The sequence below is a fragment of the Anopheles coluzzii genome, chromosome 2 (genome assembly GCF_943734685.1).
Source record: "Anopheles coluzzii chromosome 2, AcolN3, whole genome shotgun sequence".
Classification (NCBI taxonomy): domain Eukaryota; kingdom Metazoa; phylum Arthropoda; class Insecta; order Diptera; family Culicidae; genus Anopheles; species Anopheles coluzzii.
Window position 1 is genome coordinate 88,822,722 of NC_064670.1, and position 24,795 is coordinate 88,847,516.

The 24,795-nt window shown below is 46.7% G+C and overlaps 5 protein-coding genes across 6 annotated transcripts; 2 read left to right on the forward strand and 3 right to left on the reverse strand.

Moving 5' to 3' along the window:
• Positions 1–3: 3 nt before the first annotated feature.
• LOC120953116 (exosome complex exonuclease RRP44) lies at positions 4–3,203 on the forward strand. The gene has a single exon (XM_040372803.2). The coding sequence runs from the start codon at positions 245–247 to the stop codon at positions 3,146–3,148; it is 2,904 nt and encodes a 967-aa protein (XP_040228737.2). The 5' UTR covers positions 4–244; the 3' UTR covers positions 3,149–3,203.
• Positions 3,204–3,882: 679 nt separating this feature from the next.
• LOC120953120 (N-alpha-acetyltransferase 60) lies at positions 3,883–8,149 on the reverse strand. 2 transcript variants are annotated; one of them, XM_040372814.2, is made up of 5 exons: positions 7,632–8,149; positions 6,421–6,718; positions 6,131–6,351; positions 5,946–6,056; positions 3,883–5,645 (listed from the first exon to the last, which is right to left on the reverse strand). In XM_040372814.2, exons 1-5 carry the CDS (start codon positions 7,649–7,651, stop codon positions 5,627–5,629), a joined length of 669 nt encoding a protein of 222 aa, XP_040228748.1. In that variant the 5' UTR covers positions 7,652–8,149; the 3' UTR covers positions 3,883–5,626. The 2 variants fall into 2 exon arrangements, with proteins under 2 accessions (XP_040228748.1, XP_040228747.1); XM_040372813.2 differs by having other exon boundaries at positions 3,883–5,661.
• A 389-nt stretch (positions 8,150–8,538) lies between these two features.
• LOC120949440 (nucleoporin Nup188) lies at positions 8,539–15,167 on the forward strand. The gene is made up of 6 exons (XM_040366747.2): positions 8,539–8,715; positions 8,835–9,054; positions 9,123–13,130; positions 13,207–13,494; positions 13,568–13,954; positions 14,022–15,167. Exons 1-6 carry the CDS (start codon positions 8,690–8,692, stop codon positions 15,075–15,077), a joined length of 5,985 nt encoding a protein of 1,994 aa, XP_040222681.2. The 5' UTR covers positions 8,539–8,689; the 3' UTR covers positions 15,078–15,167.
• A 105-nt stretch (positions 15,168–15,272) lies between these two features.
• LOC120961345 (chymotrypsin-2-like) lies at positions 15,273–16,827 on the reverse strand. The gene is made up of 4 exons (XM_040385054.2): positions 16,125–16,827; positions 15,919–16,056; positions 15,565–15,844; positions 15,273–15,489 (listed from the first exon to the last, which is right to left on the reverse strand). The coding sequence occupies exons 1-4, from the start codon at positions 16,364–16,366 to the stop codon at positions 15,331–15,333; spliced, it is 819 nt and encodes a 272-aa protein (XP_040240988.2). The 5' UTR covers positions 16,367–16,827; the 3' UTR covers positions 15,273–15,330.
• Positions 16,828–18,390: 1,563 nt separating this feature from the next.
• LOC125908410 (chymotrypsin-2-like) lies at positions 18,391–23,775 on the reverse strand (the record flags this gene model as incomplete). Its single annotated transcript, XM_049611145.1, has 3 exons — positions 18,391–18,580; positions 18,652–18,961; positions 23,360–23,775. Coding segments are annotated over 3 exons (879 nt in total), but the record flags the coding sequence as incomplete, so codon positions are not given.
• Positions 23,776–24,795: the final 1,020 nt, after the last annotated feature.

The window sequence follows — 24,795 nt, forward strand, 5'->3', positions numbered from 1 at the left end:
CAAGCCGCAACAGAAACGTGAAGTCTAGCACGATCCAAAACGCGCCGATCTTTACGCAAGTGTGGGAAATGGTGTAAATTAGTGTTAAAACCCAATCAAAACTTAACTTTCAGCCTTACGGTGTGTCGAAGAGCGGTAATAATTCACTGTACGTTCGAATCGAATCGAGAGTTTTGCTCCGTTTGATGCTGAAAGTAGCCGCTGGTGGGACCACGTTTTCGACCGGCAAGCGACAAGCGGCACAATGTTGACAAACAAAGTGTTTATGAAAAAAACCAAACGCGGCAATATTCTGAAAATTGTCCGCGAGCACTACCTGCGCGATGATATATGGTGCGGCTCGGCCGCCTGCCAAACCTGCCCGGCGGACGAGAACGCGGCGCTGCTGGACGAGGTGCCGGAACCGGTGAGCGAGCGGTTCGCCTTTCCGCACTACCTGCTGCTCGACACGAACGTCATACTCTACCAGATGGACCTGCTGGAGGAGAGCGCGATCCGGAACGTGATCATCCTGCACACGGTGCTGGACGAGGTGAAGCATCGCAGCGCGGTCGTGTACAAGCGGCTCCGGGCCGTGCTGTCCGATCCGGCCCGCAAGTTCTACACGTTCGTGAACGAACACCACAAGGATACGTACGTGGAGCGGGAACCGGGCGAGTCGGCGAACGACCGCAACGATCGAATGATTCGGACGGCGGCCGAATGGTATGGGAAGCATCTTGCCCCACGGGTGGGCAAGAAGTCGGCCGGGGCGGGCGTACGCATCGTGCTGCTGTCGGACGACGCAGACAATCGTGCCAAAGCGATGGCACTCGGGCTGAACACGTGCTCGGCCTTGGAGTACATGAAGGCGGCAAAGGCCACGTTTGCCCATCTGCTGGACAAGATTGCCCAGCGTGAGCTGGTGAGCGAATCGAAGGATCCACTGTTTCCTTCCCATCTCACGATGCTGCAGATACACGAGGGCATCAAGGGCGGGAAGTTGATGCAGGGCGGGTTTTTGGCGTCACGCGAAAATTACCTCGAGGGGTATGTGCGGGTCGAGGGCATCGAGAAGGCGGTACTGATTCAGGGACGCATGAATCTGAACCGTGCCGTCGATGGAGATACGGTCGCGATCGAAATGCTGCCCGAAAGCGAATGGAAAGCGCCGAGCGATGTGGTGCTGGTGGACGAGCAGACCGACCCGGGCGACATGGTCGAACCGGACCCGACGTTTAGCGTGAAGCCGCAGGCGGAACGCGAACCGACCGCCAAGGTGGTCGGCATCATTAAGCGCAAGTGGCGCCAGTACTGTGGCATACTGCTGCCCAGCCACATCCAGGGCTCGACGCGCCACATCTTCGTGCCGGCGGAGCGCAAGATACCGCGGATTCGGATCGAGACGCGCCAGGCGGCGACGCTCCTGTCCCAGCGCATCATCGTTGCGATCGACCAGTGGCCCCGGCACTCGCGCTACCCGCAGGGCCATTTCGTGCGCGCCCTCGGACCGATCGGCTCGAAGGAAACGGAAAACGAGGTCATCCTGCTGGAGCACGACGTACCGCACAGCCGGTTCTCGGAGGACGTGCTGGCCTGCCTGCCCGAGCTGCCGTGGACGATCACGGCTGCGGATCTGCAGCGGCGGGTGGACCTGCGCGGCATCACCGTCTGTTCGGTCGATCCGCCCGGCTGTACGGACATTGACGATGCGCTGCACGCGCGCCGTCTGCCCAACGGAAACATCGAGGTCGGCGTACATATCGCGGACGTGGGCCACTTCATACGGCCGGGCACGGCGCTCGACCGGGAAGCGGCATCGCGGGCCACCACCGTCTACCTGGTGGACAAGCGCATCGACATGGTGCCGGGACTGCTCAGCTCCAACCTTTGCTCGCTGCGCGGTGGCGAGGAACGTTTCGCGTTCTCCTGCATCTGGGAGCTGGACGACGAGGCCAACATCCGGAACACCCGGTACCACAAGAGCGTGATCAAGTCGAAAAGTGCGCTCACGTACGAGGAGGCCCAGATCATCATCGACGATGCGAAGCAGACGAACGACGTGGCCACCTCGCTGCGCCTGCTGAACCGGCTGGCGAAAATATTGAAAAAGCGGCGCACGGAAAAGGGCGCCCTCGTGCTGGCGTCGCCCGAAATTCGCTTCCAGGTGGACAGCGAAACGCACGATCCGATCGACGTGAAGGCGAAGCAGCTGCTGGAAACCAACTCGATGGTGGAAGAGTTCATGCTGCTCGCGAACGTTTCGGTCGCGGAAAAGATCGAACAAGAGTTCCCCGAGTGTGCGATGCTCCGGCGGCATCCCTGTCCGCCGCAGGCCAACTACGAGCCACTGGTGAAGGCGGCGGAGCATCAGGGCTTCGAGATACTGACCACGAGCGGCAAGGAGCTGGCCACCAGCCTGGACAAGGCGGTCAAGCCGGACAATCCGTACTTCAACACGATGCTGCGCATACTGGCCACGCGCTGCATGATGCAGGCCGTCTACTTCATCAGCGGCACCGTGCAGCGGGACGAGTTCTTCCACTACGGTTTGGCCGCCCCGATTTACACCCACTTTACGTCTCCGATTCGCCGGTACGCCGACATCATCGTGCACCGGCTGCTGGCGGCCTGCATCGGGGCCGATTCCACCTACCCGGAGCTGCTGGACAAGAAGGTCAACTCGAACCTGTGCAACAATCTGAACTACCGCAACCGGATGGCACAGTACGCGGGCCGCGCCTCGGTCGCGCTGCACACGCATCTGTTCTTCCGCAAGCGCTCGGAGGACGAGCAGGCGTACATACTGTTCATCCGCAAGAACGCGCTTCAGATACTGGTGCCGAAGTACGGGTTCGAGGGTACGATTTACGTGACGGGGCGCAACAACGAGGAGATCAAAACGGGCGTCCGGTTCGTGTACGACGAGGAGCAGCAGACGCAGCGCTGTGGCCAGGTTGTGTTCCGCGCGTTCGATCCGGTGATCGTGCGGCTCAGCCTCGACTCGACGAACGTGCAGCACGAAAAGCTCGTGTTCGAGCTGGTGAAACCGTACATCGAAGGGTTCAGCGTGAAGGCGCAAGGTGCGGACGCGGAAGTGGAAACGCCGAAGCGCAAAGGCGAGCCGCAGCAGACTACGAAGTCGAAGAAAAACAAGAAGGCAAAGTAAGGAAATTGTAATCAAACATGTTTTTTAGAATAAACGCGTTAACGCTCCTCCCCTACTATAACGTGTTCGATGGTTGGCGTGTTACTGTTTGAAGGAAATGCCGGTGCCGGACCTGAGGGATGGCTGAAGAAGGCCCGGAATCGGAATCGGTTCTAGAATCGGAATCATCTCCGGAATCATATTCCGGATAGTAAGTCCGGAATCGGCTCCAGAATTAGTCCCGGAATTGCTTCCAGAATCGGAATCGGCTCTGGAATTGGTTCCTGAATTAGCTCCCAAATCAGAATCGGCTTGGAGATCGGAGTCAGTTTCGGCATCTCCATAAGAAGCGACGTTTGGATCCAGTGATGCTACGTATTGATAGCCGCAAAGAATCCAAATTTACGTGTAAACGATCCATTCTCATGGAGATTCCCGGACTGATTGCGCTACTGAAACTTCTTATTTCAATTGAATAACTGATTCTCATTCCGGAGCTAACTCCAATTCTGGACTCAATTTTGATTATGTTACCGGAACAAATTGCGATTCCCAAGTCGATTCCAATTCCGGAGCCGATTCTGATTTTGGATTCGAATCCGATTCCAGATTCAACTGCGGAATTGGCTCCGACTTCAACTCCAAAATCGGCTCAGGAATCGGCTCCGAAATTGATTCCGAACAAATAATCGGAATCAGGAGCTCCCACCACTATATTACACTGTATGACATCGAAATGAAAAAAATACGATTGGTAAATTACATACTCATTACACTATATTTTTGGCATAACTTTTGTTGTAAACAGATTCCGTTGACCGTTACGCTCCCCCCTCCTCCTTTTGTCTTTCACGGTTGTACGGTGGCCATGTCGCGACCGTTTTGTATGTGGCGTGTTTTTGCTTAGGCTCAATAAATATCATCTTCGATGCTGTAACACATGCAAATACATAATAATCTGGCGCACCACTGCGGCTGCGGGGTGTGTTGGGTGTTGGTGGTGTGGTGTTCACGCGTAAACTGTCTTTTCTTTCTTCCTGTCCTTTTGCTAAGAGGCTTGTATTTCGGGAAGGCCACAGCAAACGTGTTCTTGTTCTGTTATTTGATTTGATTCATTTTCTTCTCTCTCTTTTACATCATCCCTCTAAATGGCTGTAACTGATACACCTCTAGCACCGTTGTTCAACGTAATTTTGTGTGTAGTTTTAAAAGAATCGACCCTCATTAATAAAACTAACTTCCATTTCACTAACAAAGCTCCCCTTTAAAACGTCCAAATTTGAATAAATTAAAAAAAAGATCAATTAAATTATCATGCGGCAAAGAACAAACAGTAGTACGCTATTAACTCCAACAGGCACAACAAGATGTACATCTGTCTTTTCCTCCGTTCAGTAAAAACCATTCAAATCAACGCGAATAAGAAGCTGAACGGGTTTGTTTACTCAACAGCTTCATCTTACACAATATTCACACCATGTCCTTATCTATATATACGATTCACACATATAAAACGACTACAGCTTGTTGGCTATATTACAGCTCTCTAGCCCATCGATAGTATATCTTTTCAACGTAAATGACTTAGCTTCTTTGTCTTTCGATTTGCTACACACTTTGTTGGTCAGTTGGTTTGTTGCGTTACCATATGTACAGCGGGTTTAAAAATATGCTCCTCTAGTGTTTCGTACAATCTACTATAGTCTCCTTTAGTCGAGAGAACTCTCTTTCTATACCTTTTCTCTGTTTTCAATCTTTTTATGTTTTTTATCCCTCCTTGTTCCTCGTTCCTCTTATATCTCTCCCTCTCTCTCTCTCTCTCTGGCTGATGATGAAGAATGTAATATCACAAATAAAATGCTTACTGATATGACAACGAGACCACTTGCGGGCGTTTGGTTTCTACTTGCGTACTGACAAAAGAACATACAATCGCATCACAATTTGCGGTTCCTTCATTCCGAACGTAGCCTGTTAAACCTAATTTAACAAAAAAGGATGGCCAACTACTTGTGCATGTTCGCTAAATGGATGTGTTTGCGCTTGTTCGTGTGCAGACAAACATCGCGATCGCAGTTGAATGAACACTTGCGATAAAACGATCTCGATGCACGTGAAAATGCTGTCGACTGTAATAGTATGTGTGCGTGTGTTTGTATGCTGAGGATACGTTAAACTTTGCGGAAGGTAATGGTAGAGGAGGGTGTAGCAGAATCATATCTCGTTGGGAGGACACAAACGACAATCGATGGAAAACGATGGAAGAGTTTCAAAATCTACCCGGACGATGGAACGAAAAAGAGAAAACTGAAACAGTGAACTGTTTGCTGGGTTGATTGATGTGGCGATATTTGCGATAGGTCGACCACTCTCCTGTGCTTCGGGTCCGATCTATCTATTCGTCCTGCTGAAGATGAAACCGCCCAATCGTACGGTAGCATACCCAGCGAAAGGCCGTCCGCATTCGGCCACAGATCCATGGGCAAAGTCCACCGGCAGTTAGAACCTGGGAACACCAGTACTTCAAATAATCGGTAAAGTTGGTCATTAAGGAGAAATTAGAACTATTGGGGGAAAAGATTGGTGCCATCCGGCAATCGAAATACAGGGCTTTTCAAGGTTATTTATACTTTTGGCACACTTCCTCGACTCTTCGCCTGCGATACGTTTGGCGCGTTGGTGTTAAGCTGTTGCATTATTGAAACTTTCGCACGAGAGGTCCTACATTTGCTATAAAAGAGCTCGGAAAGAGTGCCAAAAGTATCAAAACCCCTGAGATCCCATGCAGCTACAAGCTAAACAACTTTTAAAAGGATATTATAAGCTCCAAGGCGAATGGCCCCCGTTGATGTAGGACACGTAAGTGAAACCATCTTTGCACTTTCCTCGGATTGAGTAATAGTAAGGCAAAAAGGAGTGAAGAACAAATCTGAAATTAAACAGAACAAATATGAGCAGTTATGCCAATATGAGTCTCCAGACTCATTTAAAGTGGATATTTACCCTCTTCGTTCGTAGAAAAGAATGGCGGTACGGTTCGTGGTTAGCACGTGCAGAAAAATGGCCTTCACCTTGTGCCGCTCCGCAGTCGTCAGGTGGTTAATGAGGGAATCCAGCAGCAACGAGCCAATGCCATTTTGGCGGTACTTTCGATGCACACCCAGCGACAGAATGTAGCCAATCTCGGCATCCCGTCCCATCGATTCCGGAATAATGCCACGGTCCTTTAAAAAAACATACACACGAAACAGTTTCCATCATGCCGTACAGGAGGGCAACATTTCCCACTTTACCTCCTTGTTGAGTTTGCTGTACGATTTGATCTCGGCCACTATCAGCCCAATGATGCTAAAGTTGTAGATCGCTGCCAAGGCGAAGAAGCGCGTGCTGGAGGTAATGTCCACATACCACGAGAGCGGGTAATCGATGGGAAACCAATCCTGGCACAGTGTTCGCACCTCCTCGAGATCGTCCGGGCAGAGAAACCGGAGCTGCACATCGTTCGCTGAACACAATGGTACCGACGGACATTCGTACGGGTTTTGCAGGCGCTCGTTGCTCTTGGTGCTGCTGAGGTGGTTCACCGGAAACCTGGGAAGGATAGTAATCACCATATTAACTGTTAACACGATCGGTTTGCACCAGAAAGCCCTTCATCGGCGTGAGGTACGAAGTACCTGCCACGGGGTGCCACTATTAAATACGATTACCTAACAAACCACTTCAGTGCAGTTCACACGCGCTTGGTGGTTAATGTGAGTTAGAATTTACCATGTCTAGACGGGGACTGGCATTACTTCCGTGTAGTGGTTTTCACCTTTCCACTTGGCCCAGAATGGGCGGGTCCCGGTTGCATCGCAAAACAAAAGTACAACAATGCATTTACCGCGTGTCGGTTGCAACCCCGCGACAGATGGGACAGAGCATCGTGCTTCCCGTACCAGCATATGCAAAAAGGGTTCGTTGAACGCGTTCTGGTTGACTGGCCGCCGCTCAACCGACGCCAGAGTGTGCATTATCAATTAGATTCGATTTATGCAAACATACATAGAAACGGCTGCCAGGCAACCCATGAACGTTTATTGCATTTCCCGCCCGCCCTCACGGACGGGGCGAGTAGAGCGTTTGCGCCCGATGTCACCGAGCGACGGTCGGTAACAAAGACCCATTTAATGGTCAAATATTTGCTCTGGCAGTTTGGAAACCTGCGCTTCTACTGCTGCGTAAGCGCAACTCGTTCCTTGCGTACATGCGCCCCTTCTTTTTGCTCTGCCTCCCCCTCCTAGTCCCTTTGTGGTGGGGGTGTGTGGGTAGGTTTGCTGATTGTACTTTGTAGCAAGAGCAAGGTAAACAAATACCTGCACCTCGGCGGAATTTTGCAAGCCGTCGCGCGTACCAAGGCAAACGTAATTTAGTTTCACACTTTGCCAACACTTTTTACACATGGGGAATTGGTTTAAAAATCAGCCCTGTAAATCAGATATGAAAGCAACACAATGCTTACCAGGTAAATGATTGAGCCATCGGTGGTGCTGCTCCCGGATCGGTCCGACGTGTTTTTGTCCGAAGCACGTTGCTCTGTACGTTCTAACTTTTCTTTCACACAAACGCGACCCCCCGGTCTATGGCTGAACCGCTACCACTTACGCTAGGCTGGTGTTATCGCATTTCCTGCGGTATCGAATGCAGCCGCAACGTTCAGCAAATTGTATTCGAGTGCCCATCGTGCCACACCGTATTATCTCACGCAGCCCCGCGTATCACAGCCACAATCTTCTTGCTGGTGGTGACATTCTTTTAACTGATACCAACAACAATAGAAAAAAAAAACTCTCACTACTTCAGCTTTCGCGGGGGGTTTTGCGCTCACCGACGTAGCAAGAAAAGGTTTTGATGGCAGTGGTGTAGGTTTTGGGCCTTTGCGGCCAATAAAAACTAGTCTGCAGGAAGGGAGCAGTTAATCAAAATCAATTAAATTTCGATTGCACACAATGAGAATTGGTTTGACAGTTGACCTTGTTTTGGAGATTTGCAGCTTGCTCCGTAGCCTGCCCATATCGGGTAACGAGTCGAAGCGCGCTGTACTGTTGCGGTTTCTTTTGCGCTAGTGTGATTTGTGTACACAAACCATTATGACGTCATACAATGAGGACGAGCGTGTGAAAAGCTGTGGTTTGACTGTGGAATATCAAGATAAATAGATGAAAAATCGTGAGGATGTGCACCATGCTATCATCTAGGGAGATGCCATCATAATCGCTAAAATCAGAATAAATTTATAAGCAAAAAAGAAAACTAAGAAAATGTAAAAAATCTTTGCTTTTACTAGGTTTTTTTAAATACTGTCTCTATAATTACGCACCCGTGTAATCGCTCCTTAATGTGTCGTGCTCCAACTGTCATATCTCACCTCGGTACATTGAATATCTTCATCTTGTGTGACCGACACTGCAGCCCGGTTCATTTCATTGTAAAATTTCCTTTACTTTCCTAAGTAAATGTTTATTTAGACTAGAATACAAAGTGCTAATTACAAACTCTTAGCTTTAAACTCCCCTTTCAATGGAAGACATCAACGGCGATATCATGTAAGTGTTGGTAATGCGCTGCACAATGAAGGCGACAAACAAGTTGGAGGCGCGATTGCCGCTCGTTTGGCTTTGTTTACGTTCACATAACCTTACACACGGTCCGTTTTCTGTTCCAGCCAATGGAGGAAGCTGTGGCAGTTTGTTTCGGGCATACATTACGGCACACCGAACGCGGATGTTAAGGAGAAGCTGTTCCAGGTGTCGAAGGAGCTGGTCGACGGGATACTGCACTACAAAAAGCCTACCAAAGCGTCGGAGGAAAAGCTGCAGAAGCTGATCAAAGACAGGAACCAGCTGAAGCTGCAACCGTTCGCCAACAAACTGCACCAGTATTTGGTGAGTGGAGCTGTGGTTTGTTCCGACTAACTCATATCAATTCGATTGCTCCCCTCCCTTTCCTGCAGGACATAGATGCGGTACAATCATGGCAAATACTGTGCTACTATCTGGTGAACGAGTACCGCGGTGCGGCAACGGCACTGGCGGAGTACATTTCCACCGAAACGTCGATGGTGAAGCTGCTGCACGACATCTGGACGTACCACACGCTGGAGCGCATGGTGCAGCTGAAGGTGATGAAGAATCTGCTGGAATACTTCCACTCCGGCACCCATCCGTACTCGAAGGAGTACCGCGAGGTGGTAGAAAAGATGGGCCTTCAGGCTTTGCGCAAATCGTATCTCGCCCAGCTAACGCACCTGATAGCGGATCCGCCCAGCTCGCAGAAAGCGCCGCTCGCGGGCGATCTGCTGCACGGCCAAACGAGGGTCGCCTGTGCCGAACGGCGGCTGCGAGAGACGAACGAAATCCTTCAGATCCTGCTGCTGATCGTACACTACAGCGGCATCAGCCCGGAGGAGCTGGACCAGCTGTTCAAGCTGTTCCGCGAGCATTCGTTCGGCAAGCAGCAGGAACACCTGGACCCGGGGTCGGAAATCCATGCCGAGCTGGTGAAGCGCATCACGTACAATGAGCTTGCGCTGGTTTTCCGCACGCTCGATCTTTCCGACAAGTTTGACGACGCGGGCTGGATCGAGCGGGTGGTGGCCGCGCTCGACGGACCGATGGTGTCGCTGCATCAATTTCCCGAGCACGGGCCGCTGTTGCTCGTGTGGATGCTGTTCAACTTTCGCCTGCAGCACACGGTCGAGGACGAGGACACGACGAGACGCTACCAGCAGCTGGGATCGCGCGCCATCAAGCTCGGCGTGTTTGAGTATCTGCACGCGATCGTATCGCATCCGATGTTTAAGGACCAGAGCCTGACGGCCAGGATCGTACGGAAGTCCATCTTTAACCATCTGGGATTTCTGTGCCAACTGTTCGATGCGGACGAATCGATCGCCCATCACAGCAACATTTACGATCTGCTGAGTGAGCTGCTCACCTCGCCAACGATTGCAACGGAGTTTTGCAAAATCGAGGATCACCCGATACGGGCACTGTTCAACATCTGTTTGGAGCACTTTCCGGTCGAGTTTACACCGTTGTCGAAGGTGGCGTACGCGCTCGCATCGGCCGGCTCGTCGCAGAACAAATACATACAGGAGCTGTTGGAAAATCTGCCCGTCTATACGGAGCTGTACACCGGGCAGAACCAGTACGAGATACGGAAAGCTGCCAGCTCGAACGAGGACGAGTTCATCCTGTGCCACGATTACACCCCATCGAGCAAGATTAATTTCACCATCCCGCGCGGTACGAAGCTGATCGTGCGAGACCTGCACAACCAGCGGACGTACGTGCACTTTAGCACGGGCTACAATTACTTTAACGCACTGCACCACGAGATAAACGAACTGCTCGAGGACGCGCAAGCGACCAGCACGCTGAACTCGGAGCGGGTGCAGCGGATTGCGACCGGATTGAAGTACCTGGCCGTGGCCGTGCGACGCATACAGCAACCGCACGACATCACCGCGGAGATGGTACACCCGACCGAGATGGTGTTCGATGTGCTGCTCAAGTTCCGAGCCGTCCCGAACCCGCCGGTCGATCTGCTGGTACAGTGCCTGAACGTGTGCACCGCGCTGGTGCCGCTGTTCGAGCAGGAAATATACACGCGCATCATCAATCTCAACATTCTGCCTTCGGTGAACAACGCGAATCTAACGTACCAGGACTACGCCAACGGAGTCGGGTACGATTCGAGCCTCATCGGCTACTATCTGATGAACGTGGAGCGGAACGCTGGTCGCTATCCGATCCTGATGGCGTACTTTAACTTCCTCAAAACCTACACCAAGCTTAGGCGCGACAACGTGTTCGGCGTGGAGCTACCGGGCGCCATATTTCTGCTGCGCGAGGTGCTGCCGTACGCCAACAACTGGCGCTTCGAAACGAGCTCCGACCGGTACCGGGTGCTGGTGTTCGTCGTCCAGTACATCTACGAAATCCTGCAGCTGAGCGAAGACAAGCTCGAGAGCGATTATGCGCGCCGCGTGCTGCGGGACGCTTGCGTGTACAGCCTGCTGAACCGCGACAATGGCATGGTGCTGCTGAAAATCGTCGGTCTCGGCAACGGCTACCTGCAGGCGGTGATGGAGCGCGAATCGAACTGGATGCTCGTGCCGGAGCAGCAGCTGAATCTGATGATCCAGCACTCGATGACGATACTGATGCAGATATTGCGCCTGAAGCGGCACATCCACGAGTACGACCTGTCCCCGCTGGAATCGGCCATCTACACGCAGCCGAAGCAGCGCGACACGCTGCGCATCATCCCGATGGTGACGGGGTACATGAGCAACATCTTCAATCCCCGGCTGCCCATTCTGTCCTGCCGCCTGTTGCGCCGGTTTGCGATCGAGTTTCGCATGTCGCTGCTGGCGTGTTTGGACATGGAGCCGGACCAGATCCGGCACACGTTCCTCGAGCGGCTGCACGATGAAATTGAGAGCGACGATCTGAAGCTGGCCGTGCTGGAGTTTGTCGAATCGTGCGTACACAAGCAGCCCGGACTGACGGAAGCGTTCTTCAAGGTGAACTACGGCAAGCCCGATCGTCGGTTGCTGCTGGCAAAGGACGGTGCGGCGGCCTCGGGCAGCGGTAGCAAGGGCCGCCCGAAAACGATGATCAACGACGGCATACCGACGTACATGGAGGAGTTTCTCGAGGCCATTTCGAACGATCCGGCCAAGCTGGCCAGCCCGCTGCTGTCGCGCATTATGTCGCTGTTTCATGCGCTGTGGAAGAACAACATGCAGGCGCTGGTGAAGAGTCTGCTGCAGAAGCCAAACTTTTGGTCCTCGCTGTGCAATCCGCTGTTTAGCGAGCAGACCTCGAGCAATGTGCGCTCGTACAGCCAGCTGTTCAACATACTCGGCATTGAACTGTTTCGCGTCAGCTCGGCTACCGGCCTCAAGATGGGCCCGGAGCTGACGAAGGTGTTCGAACGCTTCACCCAAACGTTCGGCATCTTCAAGCGATGGGTTGATATTGTGCTTGAGCTGCCGCACGCTGACACCCACCGGCAGACGGCGGATGGAAGCGAAGGCAATGTGAGCGTCGGTTCCGGCTGTGGTGGTGGTGGCGGCCGTACCGATAATGCCAACGAACAAACGCCCGACTGGCTGGGACGGTTGCAATCGTTCAAGGATTTGATCGTGCTGATCGTGCGCAAAAAAGAGCCCGGCATTTCGCTGCCCGAACGATGCAAAACGTACCTAGCGGAGCGGTTGCTGGCGGTGCTGGTCGAACGGGTGAAGCAGCTGCAGGATTTGCGCCCACTGATCGTACTGTCGGAGCTGTACCTGATCGTGCTGTCCGATTTCGATCACAAGTTTACCGAGGACGCGACCAAGGACGACCAGATGCTGGGACAGATCGAAACGCTGCTCAGTCTGCTGGCCATTTCGTACGCCGACATACACCAGCGGGCCAAGGAGGCGCTGCTGGCGATCGGCATTAAGACGGTCGAGCTGCAGGCCGACCGTTTGCTGCAGAACTACACGCTCGCGGCGGAGATAACGCGCGCGGCAGTGGACATTGCCGGGGAGGAGATACACGCGCTCGAGCTTGCCATTCAGGCGCACGGGCTGAAGGCCAAAACGGTGAGCGACGCGATCGAGGGCAAGCAGTACAATTCGCTACTGCTAGCGATCAATCTGTTGAAGCAGCTGACGATAAGCTTCGATCAGCCGGAGGCTGGTTCCGCAACGGCGCAAGCCAGCGCCCGGTGGGTCAGTTGGCTGGTGAAGGGAAAGCTGTTCCAACGTTTGCTTAGCATCACCGGCACGGTGCTGCCCGAGTACGGTCGCAGAAAACTGGTGACGGAGCTGCTGAACTTGCTGATTCTGCTTGCCGAAAGCCGCTGCTCGGAGGAGCTGCTGTACAGCGACGTGGGAGACTACCTGTGGTTGAAGCTGTTGCCGCCGAAAGAGTTGCTCCAACGTCCGTACGTGATGGCGAATGTAAGCTAGAGAAGTGGTTGCTTTCTATTCCTTTCTTTGATATATAATGTATTTTCTTTTTCACCCCGCTTCGCAGGAAACGCAGCAGCAATGGCAAACGCAGGATTGGTGGCCAATCTACTCGAAGGGCATACACCTGGTGCGGGCGCTTCTCAGCAAGCATGGCTATCGATTTTTGCGCGATGCAATCTTTTTCGTCGGCATCCACGAAGAATATCTCATGGATTCGCTAATGCTCGCGAAGCAATCGCTCGAACCGAGCGCCTTTGTGCTGATTCTCGAAACGCTCCAGCTGCTGTGCACGATGGTTCCGTTCGAAAAGGAATGGCGGCTAGAGCACAGCCAAAGTTTGCTCAATCTTATGGTAGGAAGAATAGGAAAGAGGGCAAATGGCCATGGAGGAAATTTAAATTCTCTCTCTCTCTCTCCATTGGCAGCGCTGCACTCAGTTCCTCATGGATCATTCCATCTCGCTGCTGTACAGGCCGAAAATATTGAAGCGACTCACAACGGGGACGGCGGACGCGGTTGGGTTCATCGTGTCCGAGCTGGAGATGGATCCGAGCACGATCGACACTTCGGACGAGCTGGTCGGTGCGATGAACAACCTGATCGAGATCATCACACTGTGCGCAAAGTGTTTGCTTTGCTTCAGCCCCCCGCTGCTTTCCCTGCTGTGCGATGTAGAGTTCATTCCCAGCCAGTGGTGCCCGCTGATAGAGATCCAGTTCGGTGCGCCCAAGCTGAGCAATGATAACTATTCCCAGCTAAGCTTTGGCTCGCTGCTGCAAGCGGTTTGCATTTTTACAAAGGTTCTGAACTTGGTAAGTCCAGCATTAGTATGATAGTTTGGTTTATGAGAATATTAATCAATCATACACGTTTGCACAGCAACACTACAGCTTCCACGAAACACCGCTGAACGAATTGCCGGCTCAGGAGGGTACAGAGCAAGATGACACGATCGACGGTTCACTCACGATGGGACTGCTCTCGCGTGGTAATCGATCCGCCCTTGGCGAATCACCATCGCCAGCCGGCTCTCCATCGGACGGGTCTCGTCTGGGCAAGAGGGTGCAGTTTGCAAAAACGCTCTCCATGACCAGCGTGTCCAGCTACACCTCCACCAATGCAATCACGCTATCGAACGAGCTGCTGACCCATCTGGACACGAAACGGTGTGTCTGTGGACTCGAATACGTGTTAACACTGCTAACGTCCCAGAGTTTGTTCGCGTTGAAAGACACGAACCTGTCCCAGCGGGAGAAGCAGCTCATCAAGCGGGAGCTTAGCACGGAACTGCTGATTTTTCACGATTTTGTGAAGAAACGCATCCTGAAGGATGCGAAATGCATTCTCTCGCGCAAGAAGCACGGCGTGGTGCCAATCATAAACGATCCTTACGCTGCAGCGCCCGATCACGACACCGATAACGACGATGAAGCCGAACGTACTACGGGTGGTGGTAAATCCGCAAGCGACCGATCGAAATCGTCCACAGCGCAGCAGTCGAAAAAACAGTCCTCTGCCAGTGCACAACATTCGATGCGCATTAATGTGGTTCGCAAAATGCATCTACAGCACCAGCAGCACCAAGGCACGGAACAGCAGAGTGGCAGCAGCAGCAGCAGCAGCGCCGGAAATGTTTTAAGCCCGATCGCTGGCAGCAGCGGTAGTCAGGATGCGGTGGGACGTAGCTCATCTACGCCGGTTCTTCGGGGGATCCTAAAACCATCGCCATCCGCCTCGATAAAGCGGGTCATGTTTGATGATGGGCTGAACGAAACCGCCAAAAGTATGGCCTACGTAGAGCCGGAAGATGAACCGATATTTTTCGAACCACAGGAGCCCCGTTTTACCGGCCTGTCGCACGTGCAGATGGTGGAGGAGGACTACATTCATCTGCTCTCGAACGTGTTGCTTATGATTGGCCAAAGTGAGAACTGAAGGAAAGGACGACACTGTACGCTTTACGTAAGTCTATTGCTACATGTTGCTATATCTTATTTTGAATAAATTTACGAAAAAAAAATCAAAGCGCAAATTCATGCAAAAGCTTATACAAAGTAGTGAAATCACACGTTTGTTTGGCTATGGAATATCAAATTTCTATCTAAATAAGTGACAATTCGCGTGTTATGCTTCATCACTTTTTAAAATATATTTAAAACCTTGCTTCTGATCGGTTCAATTCCTATTTTTAAACGCTATTGTTGGCAATAGTATCCTTTATCCATTTGTAGTAGTAGGCAACACTTGTGTGGATATCTGGAAATCCCTCACCGCACCCTTTGTTGTGTACTGCTTTGAATATACCGACCAGTTTTCCTTTCCATGTCACAGGGCCACCAGAATCTCCCTAAAAGAGCCGGAATTGTTTGCCCCATTAATACACTTTTACTAATGAATTCTAAGAATTATTCAATGTACATACCATACATGCTCCTTCGCCCCGTTTTGATAAACTACAAATTGTGCCGTCATTAAGATACGTTTCATTATAAATAGCCCGACAATGATCAATCCCTATGGAGGGCGCATTGATGGTTTGCAGCTTAGCAGGACTCGTCCCATTTCTCATTTGTCCCCATCCTGTCAGTGTAAGTGTAGCATTTTCCGGCACAGTTTCTGTCGTGAATTCAATCTTTTTTACCCGCTCGTTGAATTTCAACGGCGTTGTTAAACGTATTAACGCGATATCATTAGGCGTTGAACTGAAAAATAATGGAAACATAATTAATGCTTTGAATTGAACTATTAAACTGTCTTAGAGAGTAAAAAAACATACTTAAACATAAATGTATGCACTAGCATCGTTGAGCAATTGTCGTAGTTAAAAAAGCGATCTATAAAATACGGTGTGCCGCCCTTTTTCAAATCATTTGTGCCTGCTACAACACGAGTGTTATTAGATCGTTCGGAGAAACTAAAATAAAATTAGGTTAAATTAGGATAAACAACACAAAAACATAATTATGATAAGTGAAAGCATACAATTGTAACAATGGCACACAGTGCTCTGCTGTCAATATCCAGCGATCACCGACTATCGATCCACTGCATGTGCTGTTACCATCAATCTGCAGTGAAACCTGATACGGTGCCGCATTCTCCTCTGCATCCGATCCATCGACAATGTAGTTAGCAGCGAAGGGAGATATCGGATGATCTATTGGACTTGCACTACCTCTGCTAACGCATGCAAGTAGAATTGCGAAAATGATATGAACTACCATTTTTCCTCGTTTAAGTAATGCTTATCCTTCTCACAACCACAAGTGAGCTTCCTTGACTGTCGGACCTACACTGACTGTATATGAACAGAAGTTCTGTTTTTATATACTGTTTGCTCAACAGCGGTACAGATAACAATTGATGTTTTTTTTGCTACGCTGATTAACGCTTAAATGGTAGGAGGAGTATTGTTTATTATGCTATAAGCTCAAACCAATTGGAAAACATGTTAAATTTCACAGCTCATATTTTTCCATGGTTCTTAAGATGCGTTTTTTTACTTAAGGTAGCAAATAATAAGATTAAAGAAAACTTTGATGGACTAATAGTAAAATAAACATTAAGTACCATTGAAAAACACGAAATCATATTTACTTTGTAGGTTTCATTACAAAAAAACATTTACGAAATAGCTATAAAAGGACATGAGGAATTTTATATTTTTTATTTAATTTTTAGAATATGTGCTTCATACAGGGTTTCCAACGGTTTATTGATTGGTTTCCATCAATTTTTGGTGGGTTCCCATATTTTTTTGGTGCGTTCACACGATTTTTAGGCCGTTTCCCGATTTTTTTGGTACAATTGTATTGATATCCAATCGGAAAATACCAATAAATTATGGGAACGAACCAAAAATCTATAGGATACGATCAAAAAACCGTAAGAACGCACCAAAAAATAGTGGAAACTGACTAATAAATCGTGGGAAACTCTGTATTCTAAAAATAACATAGTTTTTCTTTATTTGCGTATTTATTGATTGATTGATCTATTTCATTTATTTTTTATGAATTTATTAATTATTTTATTTATTTATTTATTTATTTTATATGTATTTTTGTTTCCAAATCCGTTTTTCCAACATCCGTTTTCCTTTAGTCAACAACTCTAATAATAATATGTTTATTTGAATTATTCACTTGGTATTCAAATTTCAATATTAATTGTTGATAATTTACATATTCTTTAGTGTAATGCTTTGATAGTTATGTAAGTATTTTTGTACTAGCCTACTGGAATAAGATTACAATCTGTTCCCGAATTCGGCGATTCTCGAATTTAACGATTTTCGTGATAGGTGGATATGCAAATTTAACTGTTTTGATTGCAAATTGTACGCACGTGTTCCATTAAAAGTCAAGTGCAAATAAATGTGGGTTCTAAGGTTCTGGTGTAATAATTTTGAGGAAATCCTATTAACAAATCCTAGTAAGAAATAATATTAATAATTCCAATCGACCAATCCTAATGAGTGTTATCACCAGCGCACGTTCGAAACAGTAAAGAAAGTCTCCAAAAATTATTTAAATCCCTGAAAAACCCTGCAAAAATGCATTTCTATATCATTCTACAGCCTGAGGAAGGCTTTCACCTCAAAGAACCTGTGGCAACAGCCGAAGGTGTGACTATATTGCACCTATATAGAACCGAAGCTCAAATACGCTTCTGAGACATTTGGACACTGTCCAAATCTGACGAAAACCTCGTTTGAGAGGAAGGTTCTTAGAAGCGGTATTGGTTGCCTCTTTGTAGAAAGACAACGGAGGACCCACTGCAATAACGAGTTTTACAAACTGTATTGGCGATCAAACCGGACGACCCATCCGTCCACAAGGGCCAAACCCACAGGAGAGTGTGATTCATTTGACAATACCTCTAATCGCTAAATAAATCGCGAGCACACTTGTACACATTTAATGTCATCAAACATCAAGGTCCATATAAGAAGCTGATGAGGTTTGAAAAACAATCCGCATGGCTTCTGAAGTATGATTAAATTAAAACTAAACCCCATTTTACTTACGACGGTTTCAACTTCTTCGTGATCTTGGTCTGTCGGATGCGTGCATGAAATCGCTCACGGTCTCGTACCTTCGTCTGTTCATTGGTTATGTTAAATGGCGCCTTCCCGCTCAATCGATCGCTTCGATTTATTTAATCTGTTATCTTTCTGATTTCATTGGAGCATAATGAACCTCAGTATGTTTGCATCACTAAAACTTTATTATTTTCTTTATCTTTTGTGAAAATCAATGGTCACATAGAATGACTGGTCACTCCTAATCACTATTTGCTGCAATCGTTGCCTTAATCCATGGGAGGAAGTAGCTGATGCGCGAGTGGACATCAAAATATCCCGCACCGCATCCTTTTGACCAGCTGACTATGCCAACCTGTCTTCCATACCATACCACTGGGCCTCCAGAGTCACCCTGAAACAAGCAGAGAAGCGCATGTTGGTCATAACTTAACACACAGCCTTTGGGACTTATTATTTACTCACACTACAAGTGCCTTTGCCTTTTTTAACAAATGTACACAGATGTCCAGGGTAAATAAAATCTGGTTGCATCTTGCGACAAAGCTTCAAGGCAATGTTTTTAGCTTTGATCATTTGAGTTATTTTTGTTGTTTTGTTATCTTTACTAATATAACCCCTACCGACAAGTGTCAGTGTGGCATTATACGGAACAATCTGCGACAATAATTCAATCTTTTTAACACGCTCTCCAAGCTTCAAAGGGCTCCTCAAACGAAGTAGTCCAACATCGTCACGAAATGCGCCTCGAAAGTATCTATAGGAATGATACCGAGATGATCAATGTACCACGACATCACGTCACTGTTGTCACATTAGCCTTACTTTTCATGAGCTATAGCACGATCGATGCGGTATACAGTTCCACTTGCAGTAAAATTATTGGTCTCAACACGAACAGCTGCATTTTTCACCATATTCCTTTATGTTAAAAATATTGAACCGTAAATACGTTTTTTTTTTGTAATGAATATTTTTCATACCTTTTAATACAGTGTGCTGCAGTCAATATCCAACGATCCGCTATAATGGATCCTCCACAAACGATAGAGTTTACTGTTATGCTAACTAGATATGGTACCTTCTTATCCTCAACATTAGATCCTCCAATAATCGGTGCTAAAGGCTCAACAGGCGATGCTTCCAATGAATGAACTACTAATAGTACTAAAGGCACAATGCCGCTGAGAAACATATTGGCCTGCTTTAGGGTAGAGACGCCACAAACCAACTGAGAACTGAGTGTACATCGTGGGTGATACATGAATATTTATACTATCCCCACAAGTCACCGAATAGTTAAGTCGTTGTATTTGTTTTTTTTTAATAATAACACTTTTCAAACACAGGTTATTATGAGTTTCCTTCCTTCTAAATTGATAAGAAAAATGGTAGTTAAAACCATCTCTAACTTCATTCTAATAAGTATACAGTGTTGTAGTAGTGTAGCGTAAACGTAATGTAGCGTAGATCGTCATGTAAAAATAAAAGAGTGCATTCAATGTGAAATCGAACAGATTATAGTGCTAGGTAAATTTGATTCAAATTGGGACGATTATGACTCAAAAATTAGCGAATATTCGCGATTGAATCGAATGTATCGAATATTAATAGTTGAAATAATTTTCGAAATTTCTAATGAATAATCTTAAAAGTTTCGGAGATTTTATTTCAAATCCTCCGGAAGGTGTTGTGTGTAATTACAAAGTAACATTTTAATGTACACGCGACACTTATACAGTCAGTCCAAAAAGTATTCGTCTAGCTGAATATTTAACAGAAAAAGGCGAATTATGGCCGCAATACGTATGGGACGGTATCGTTAAGTCCGTTTCGTATCCTTCTGATGCTTTCTGTAGTCAGTTGTTACGTGAGACTGGGTGACTGGCCCTGCGCACACGTGGCCGTTTTATTTAGCGTCGGGTTGCCCCCCCCCCCGACGTTCAGGCACCCAGTTTCTCGGGATACCCACCCCCCTCCTGGTTCGCCATATGCCACCATCCGCCCAAGTGGTTGGACCTAGCCCGTGTACCCAAGCTAGGATATATGGAGGCACATGTTACCACTCTGCACGACGAGGACGTGTCGGAATAGGAGTTGGATGGGAGAGCCTATGTTATCCCTCGGAGGGCTTCGGATCCCATCCCATTACAGAGCAAACAGTATGGAAGTTGAGTTGCGCGCAAGGATGCTGGCTGCCAACCGGTCATTCTACAACCTGAAAAATCAGTTCACCTCCAAGAACCTGTCGCGACGGACGATGCTGGGACTATATAGTACCTATATAGTTCCGGTACTCACATACGCCTCTGAGACATGGACACTGTCCAAATCTGACTAAACCCTGTTAGCCGCGTTCGAGAGGAAGATGCTCAGAAGGATACTTGGCTCCGTATGTGTGGAAGGACAATGGAGGAGCCGCTATAATGACGAGCTATACGAGATGTACGGCGACCTCACTGTCTTACAGCGTATAAAGCTCGCCAGGCTCCGGTGGGCTGGCCATGTTATACGCATGGAAACGGACGACCCAGCCCGTAAAGGACAGAGGAGGCGTGGTAGGCCCAAATTGAGGTGGCAAGATGGGGTGGAGGCGTCCGCCATTAAGGCCGGGATAACGGACTGGCAGACGAAGGCGCACGGTCTCGTGAGCGGTTTCGGACACTCCTGAGGCAGGCCAAGACCGCAAAGCGGTTGTAGCGCCGGATAAGTAAGTAAGTACGTATGGGACGATAAAAGTAATGATGAGGTTTGATGAAAAGACCATCAATACACACGTTTTGCTAAAAAATAAGCAATTAAATAGTGCAATAGTAACCAAAATACATAAAAAAAACTAAAAAAAAGGAAAAATGGCCAAACGCTGATCAAATGAACGAATGAGGCCTCCCACACATTTTGTAACCTTCAAAAATGGGTAGGATAGGTTATGCAGAAGTTAAAGATACGATATTCGCCATCGTGCTCCAATCATTTAACTCCCCCGACTTTAGTGCCTCTCTGACCGCTTGAAGTGCAATTGAAACAACAGAAATGCATTAATTTAGAAAGAAGTCATCAGCAGATTGATAATAATAAATTTAATTCACGTCTACGTAGTGTTTGTCCAGCGTAAATAATTAAAAAGCTAGATGGATGAATACTTTTTGCGCGCCCATCAAACGACTTTTTTTTAGTTTTTTTTTTATGTATTTTGGTTACTATTGCACTATTTAATTGCTTATTTTTTAGCAAAACGTGTGTATTGATGGTCTTTTTATCAAACCCCATGATTACTTTTACCACCCCATGCTTATTGCGGCCATAATTCGCCTTTTTTCTGCAAAATATTTAACTAGACGAATACTTTTTGGACTGACTGTATCCAGCTGTGTGATTCTTCATAAGTCTAGAAAGCCTGTATAGATCGGTATGACTAAACAAACAAAGTGGCCGCTATGGGCTCTAAGATCTCTAAGTGGGAAACTGCTAATAAGACCCTCGCCCCGCTTATAAGTAAGCAAATGTTCATCTTCATAAACTCTCCAGTTGAGAATCTTTCATTCAACCTTTCAGTTGAACGCTTCAGCAGAACCTTCATTAGTCTTACCGATCGCTTAAAGACTGTCGATATCGAGTTCTTTTCCCTTTACCATACCAGGCTACCCGGGCAGATACACCCCAATTTTCATCGCGATTTGTCAGATTCTAGGAAGAAGAAGTAGAACTTGAAGTAGAGTAAAAGTAGAAAACATAAAACGTATATTTTACCAGTTTTCAACATTTTACAGCCAAACGCATAGAACTTAAAATCAGTAGAACTTTTGCATCAGTAAACAAAGAGTAGTAGTATAAAAACCGTTACAGAGTACCCGACACCATAGAAAGCAACACTGGCAACACTGAGTAATCTAAATTATACGAATCATTATTAAATCAATTTTAGACAAAAGGAACTACACTAAAAACATAAACAATTATAAACAATTTTAAAGTACTAAACAAATTTGTTTAAAGGGAAAAATGGTGTCAACTTTAAAACAATAAAACATAACAAAAGCTATGAGTTGAGCCAATTTATCAATCGATATCGTTAGTTAGTTAGAAAAGCTAATTTAATTTTTATCAAATATTGCATTCATTTCATTTTGCATTCATTACGTTTATAAAAGATAGAAGCCTCCAATTCAGTTGGAATATAAATTACGTTTTTTTCTTGTTTTTGGCCAGTAACAGGATCAATTCGCCACTAGATACAGTAGATAACCTAAGTAGTAATAATAATAAGGTAGTTTTTAATAGTACTAAGGTAGAAACCTTAAGAAGGGAAACCTCGTACAACAATTAATCGATGATGTGTGATTTTTTTATTTATTACTGCCGATCGAGTTACGATCGAGACCGAGTGGTTGGGGCTATTCTCTTATGTTATACCGTTGGTTAAATAATTTCTCCCTTTCGCATTCTGATGAGTTGCATCAGCACTTTAAATCATTTTTAATTGTTTTATTTTTCTGTAGTGAAACCTATGACGAATAATATAAAGTGGAGCGCAGATGATCCGGGGTCATCGGGACTTGACCTCGCCCGGATATGCGAATAACACGGATAATGAGTCAAATGATATATTGAATCACAAATTCCTTATGTTTTTTGGAAATTAATCGTATGTTTTGATAAAAATTACCCAATTTTTATTAACTGCATGTTTTTCCAATGAGAATGTTTGAAATTTGCAATGTATTGTATGTTTTTTTATGCCCATGTGCTATGATAACCGAATTTTTAAATATCCACCTCAGAGCGCAATGTCACCTTTGCATTGAACTGTCATTTCTCAACAGCACGGATAAACGGATGGCCGAATAAAAGGTACCCGTATAAACGGCGCTCCACCATATATGAATATTATTTTCGGATCACTAATTGGGTCCCATAGGCTTCATTGCTTAATGGCATCATAGATTTACTTTACCATATTATAGCCAATAAAGGGGGTTGCAAAGTTATTATCATTTACCTATACAAGAGCGAATTTGATACTGTCATTGCCTTACATCTGATATCAGTTTTGTAGATTTCAATGACCACTATTAGCTGCCATTGTTTTCGTAATCCAACCATAGAAGTACCTAATGCTGGCTTGTACATCAGGTAATCCAATTGCACACACGCCCGCCATTGCCCAACTGACTACGCCAACCTGTTTCCCTTTCCATACCACAGGACTACCAGAATCGCCCTAAAATGTGAAGACAAAGGTGTTAGATATGCATAAATAGATTTTTCCATAAATTCTTTACTTGCCTTGCACGGACCATGCCCTGCTCTAGAAAAAGTACACAGATGTTCAGGGTAAATAGCACTACCGTTTGCAATCTTTCGACAACGGTTTAGACCAATATGTTGAACTTTAATCACTTGAGTTCGTTTTGGGTTTTCTTTGTTCCATCCAACGAATCCCCATCCAACAATTGTCAGTGTAGCATTAATCGGAACGAGCTCCTCGTTAAGTTCTATCTTCTCAACGTGTTCTTCAAATTTTATTGGGGTCTTCAGACGAAGCAGCGCAACGTCATTGCGGAATGTTATAGCACTGTATCTGTTAAAATAATCACGATTAGATCAATGTAAAATGGGATTCGTTATTAATTTAATATTCTAACTCACCGCTCATGTGGTATAACACGATCGATTTGGTACATTGATCCACCTTTATAGTTATCATTTGTTCCCACCCGTACTACAGTTAAATTTGTAATATTAACGCTGAAAAAGCGAAATCATCACAACAGAAACAATCAATTAATATAGATGTATGTGACGTTAGCGAACTGTTTTACTTTGTTACACAGTGAGCTGCTGTCAAGATCCATCGAGCGGCTATAATCGAGCCACCACAATATGTTTCAGAGTTGTTATACACCAAACCAGCTAGATATGGTGCCTTCCCATCCTCAACATCAGTGCCACCGATAATGAGTGCCATAGGAGATAAACGATCAGCAATAGTGGCACCGCTAACTTCTTCCCTATGCCCTAGTACTAGAACCAATATGAACACGGTAGCACTGATTTGCATTGTGTATGATTTAGCATGTAACTGTTCGGTTACTAAAACAACCAACCAACACTGAATGCCACTTGATACTGAATTAAACCATTTTATACTTTCTTGTAAGCTGCATTCTTCTGTTGACATTGTATGTTTTGTTGAAATAGTTTTGCCTGTAGTAAAATTTATGGGTTTCCAACCTCGTAATGTGATAAGAATAGTATTATTGGTGCTAGTGTTGTACTTATTAGTCTTATCTTTGTATCTTTAAACATGTTTTGTAACCGGCTTTGTTGAGTTTATTCTCCATCTAGTCACATTTCTTCGACCTCGATCGAAGAGGGACGTTAGCTGCAGTTACCTAGAAACAACGCTTGCATTGATTTATTTCAAGAATGTTCTGTTTTATAATGCGAAATCATTTGGCAAAACATCAAAGTAGACATTTTGTCATTTTTGAAAACCGATTTGATCGTTCCCGCTTCGATCGTGTTTGGAAAAGATCGTGTTTGATCTTCTTTTACATCAAACTTTGGAGAGTAGATTTTTTTTTAAATTACGTTATATTTCGTTCT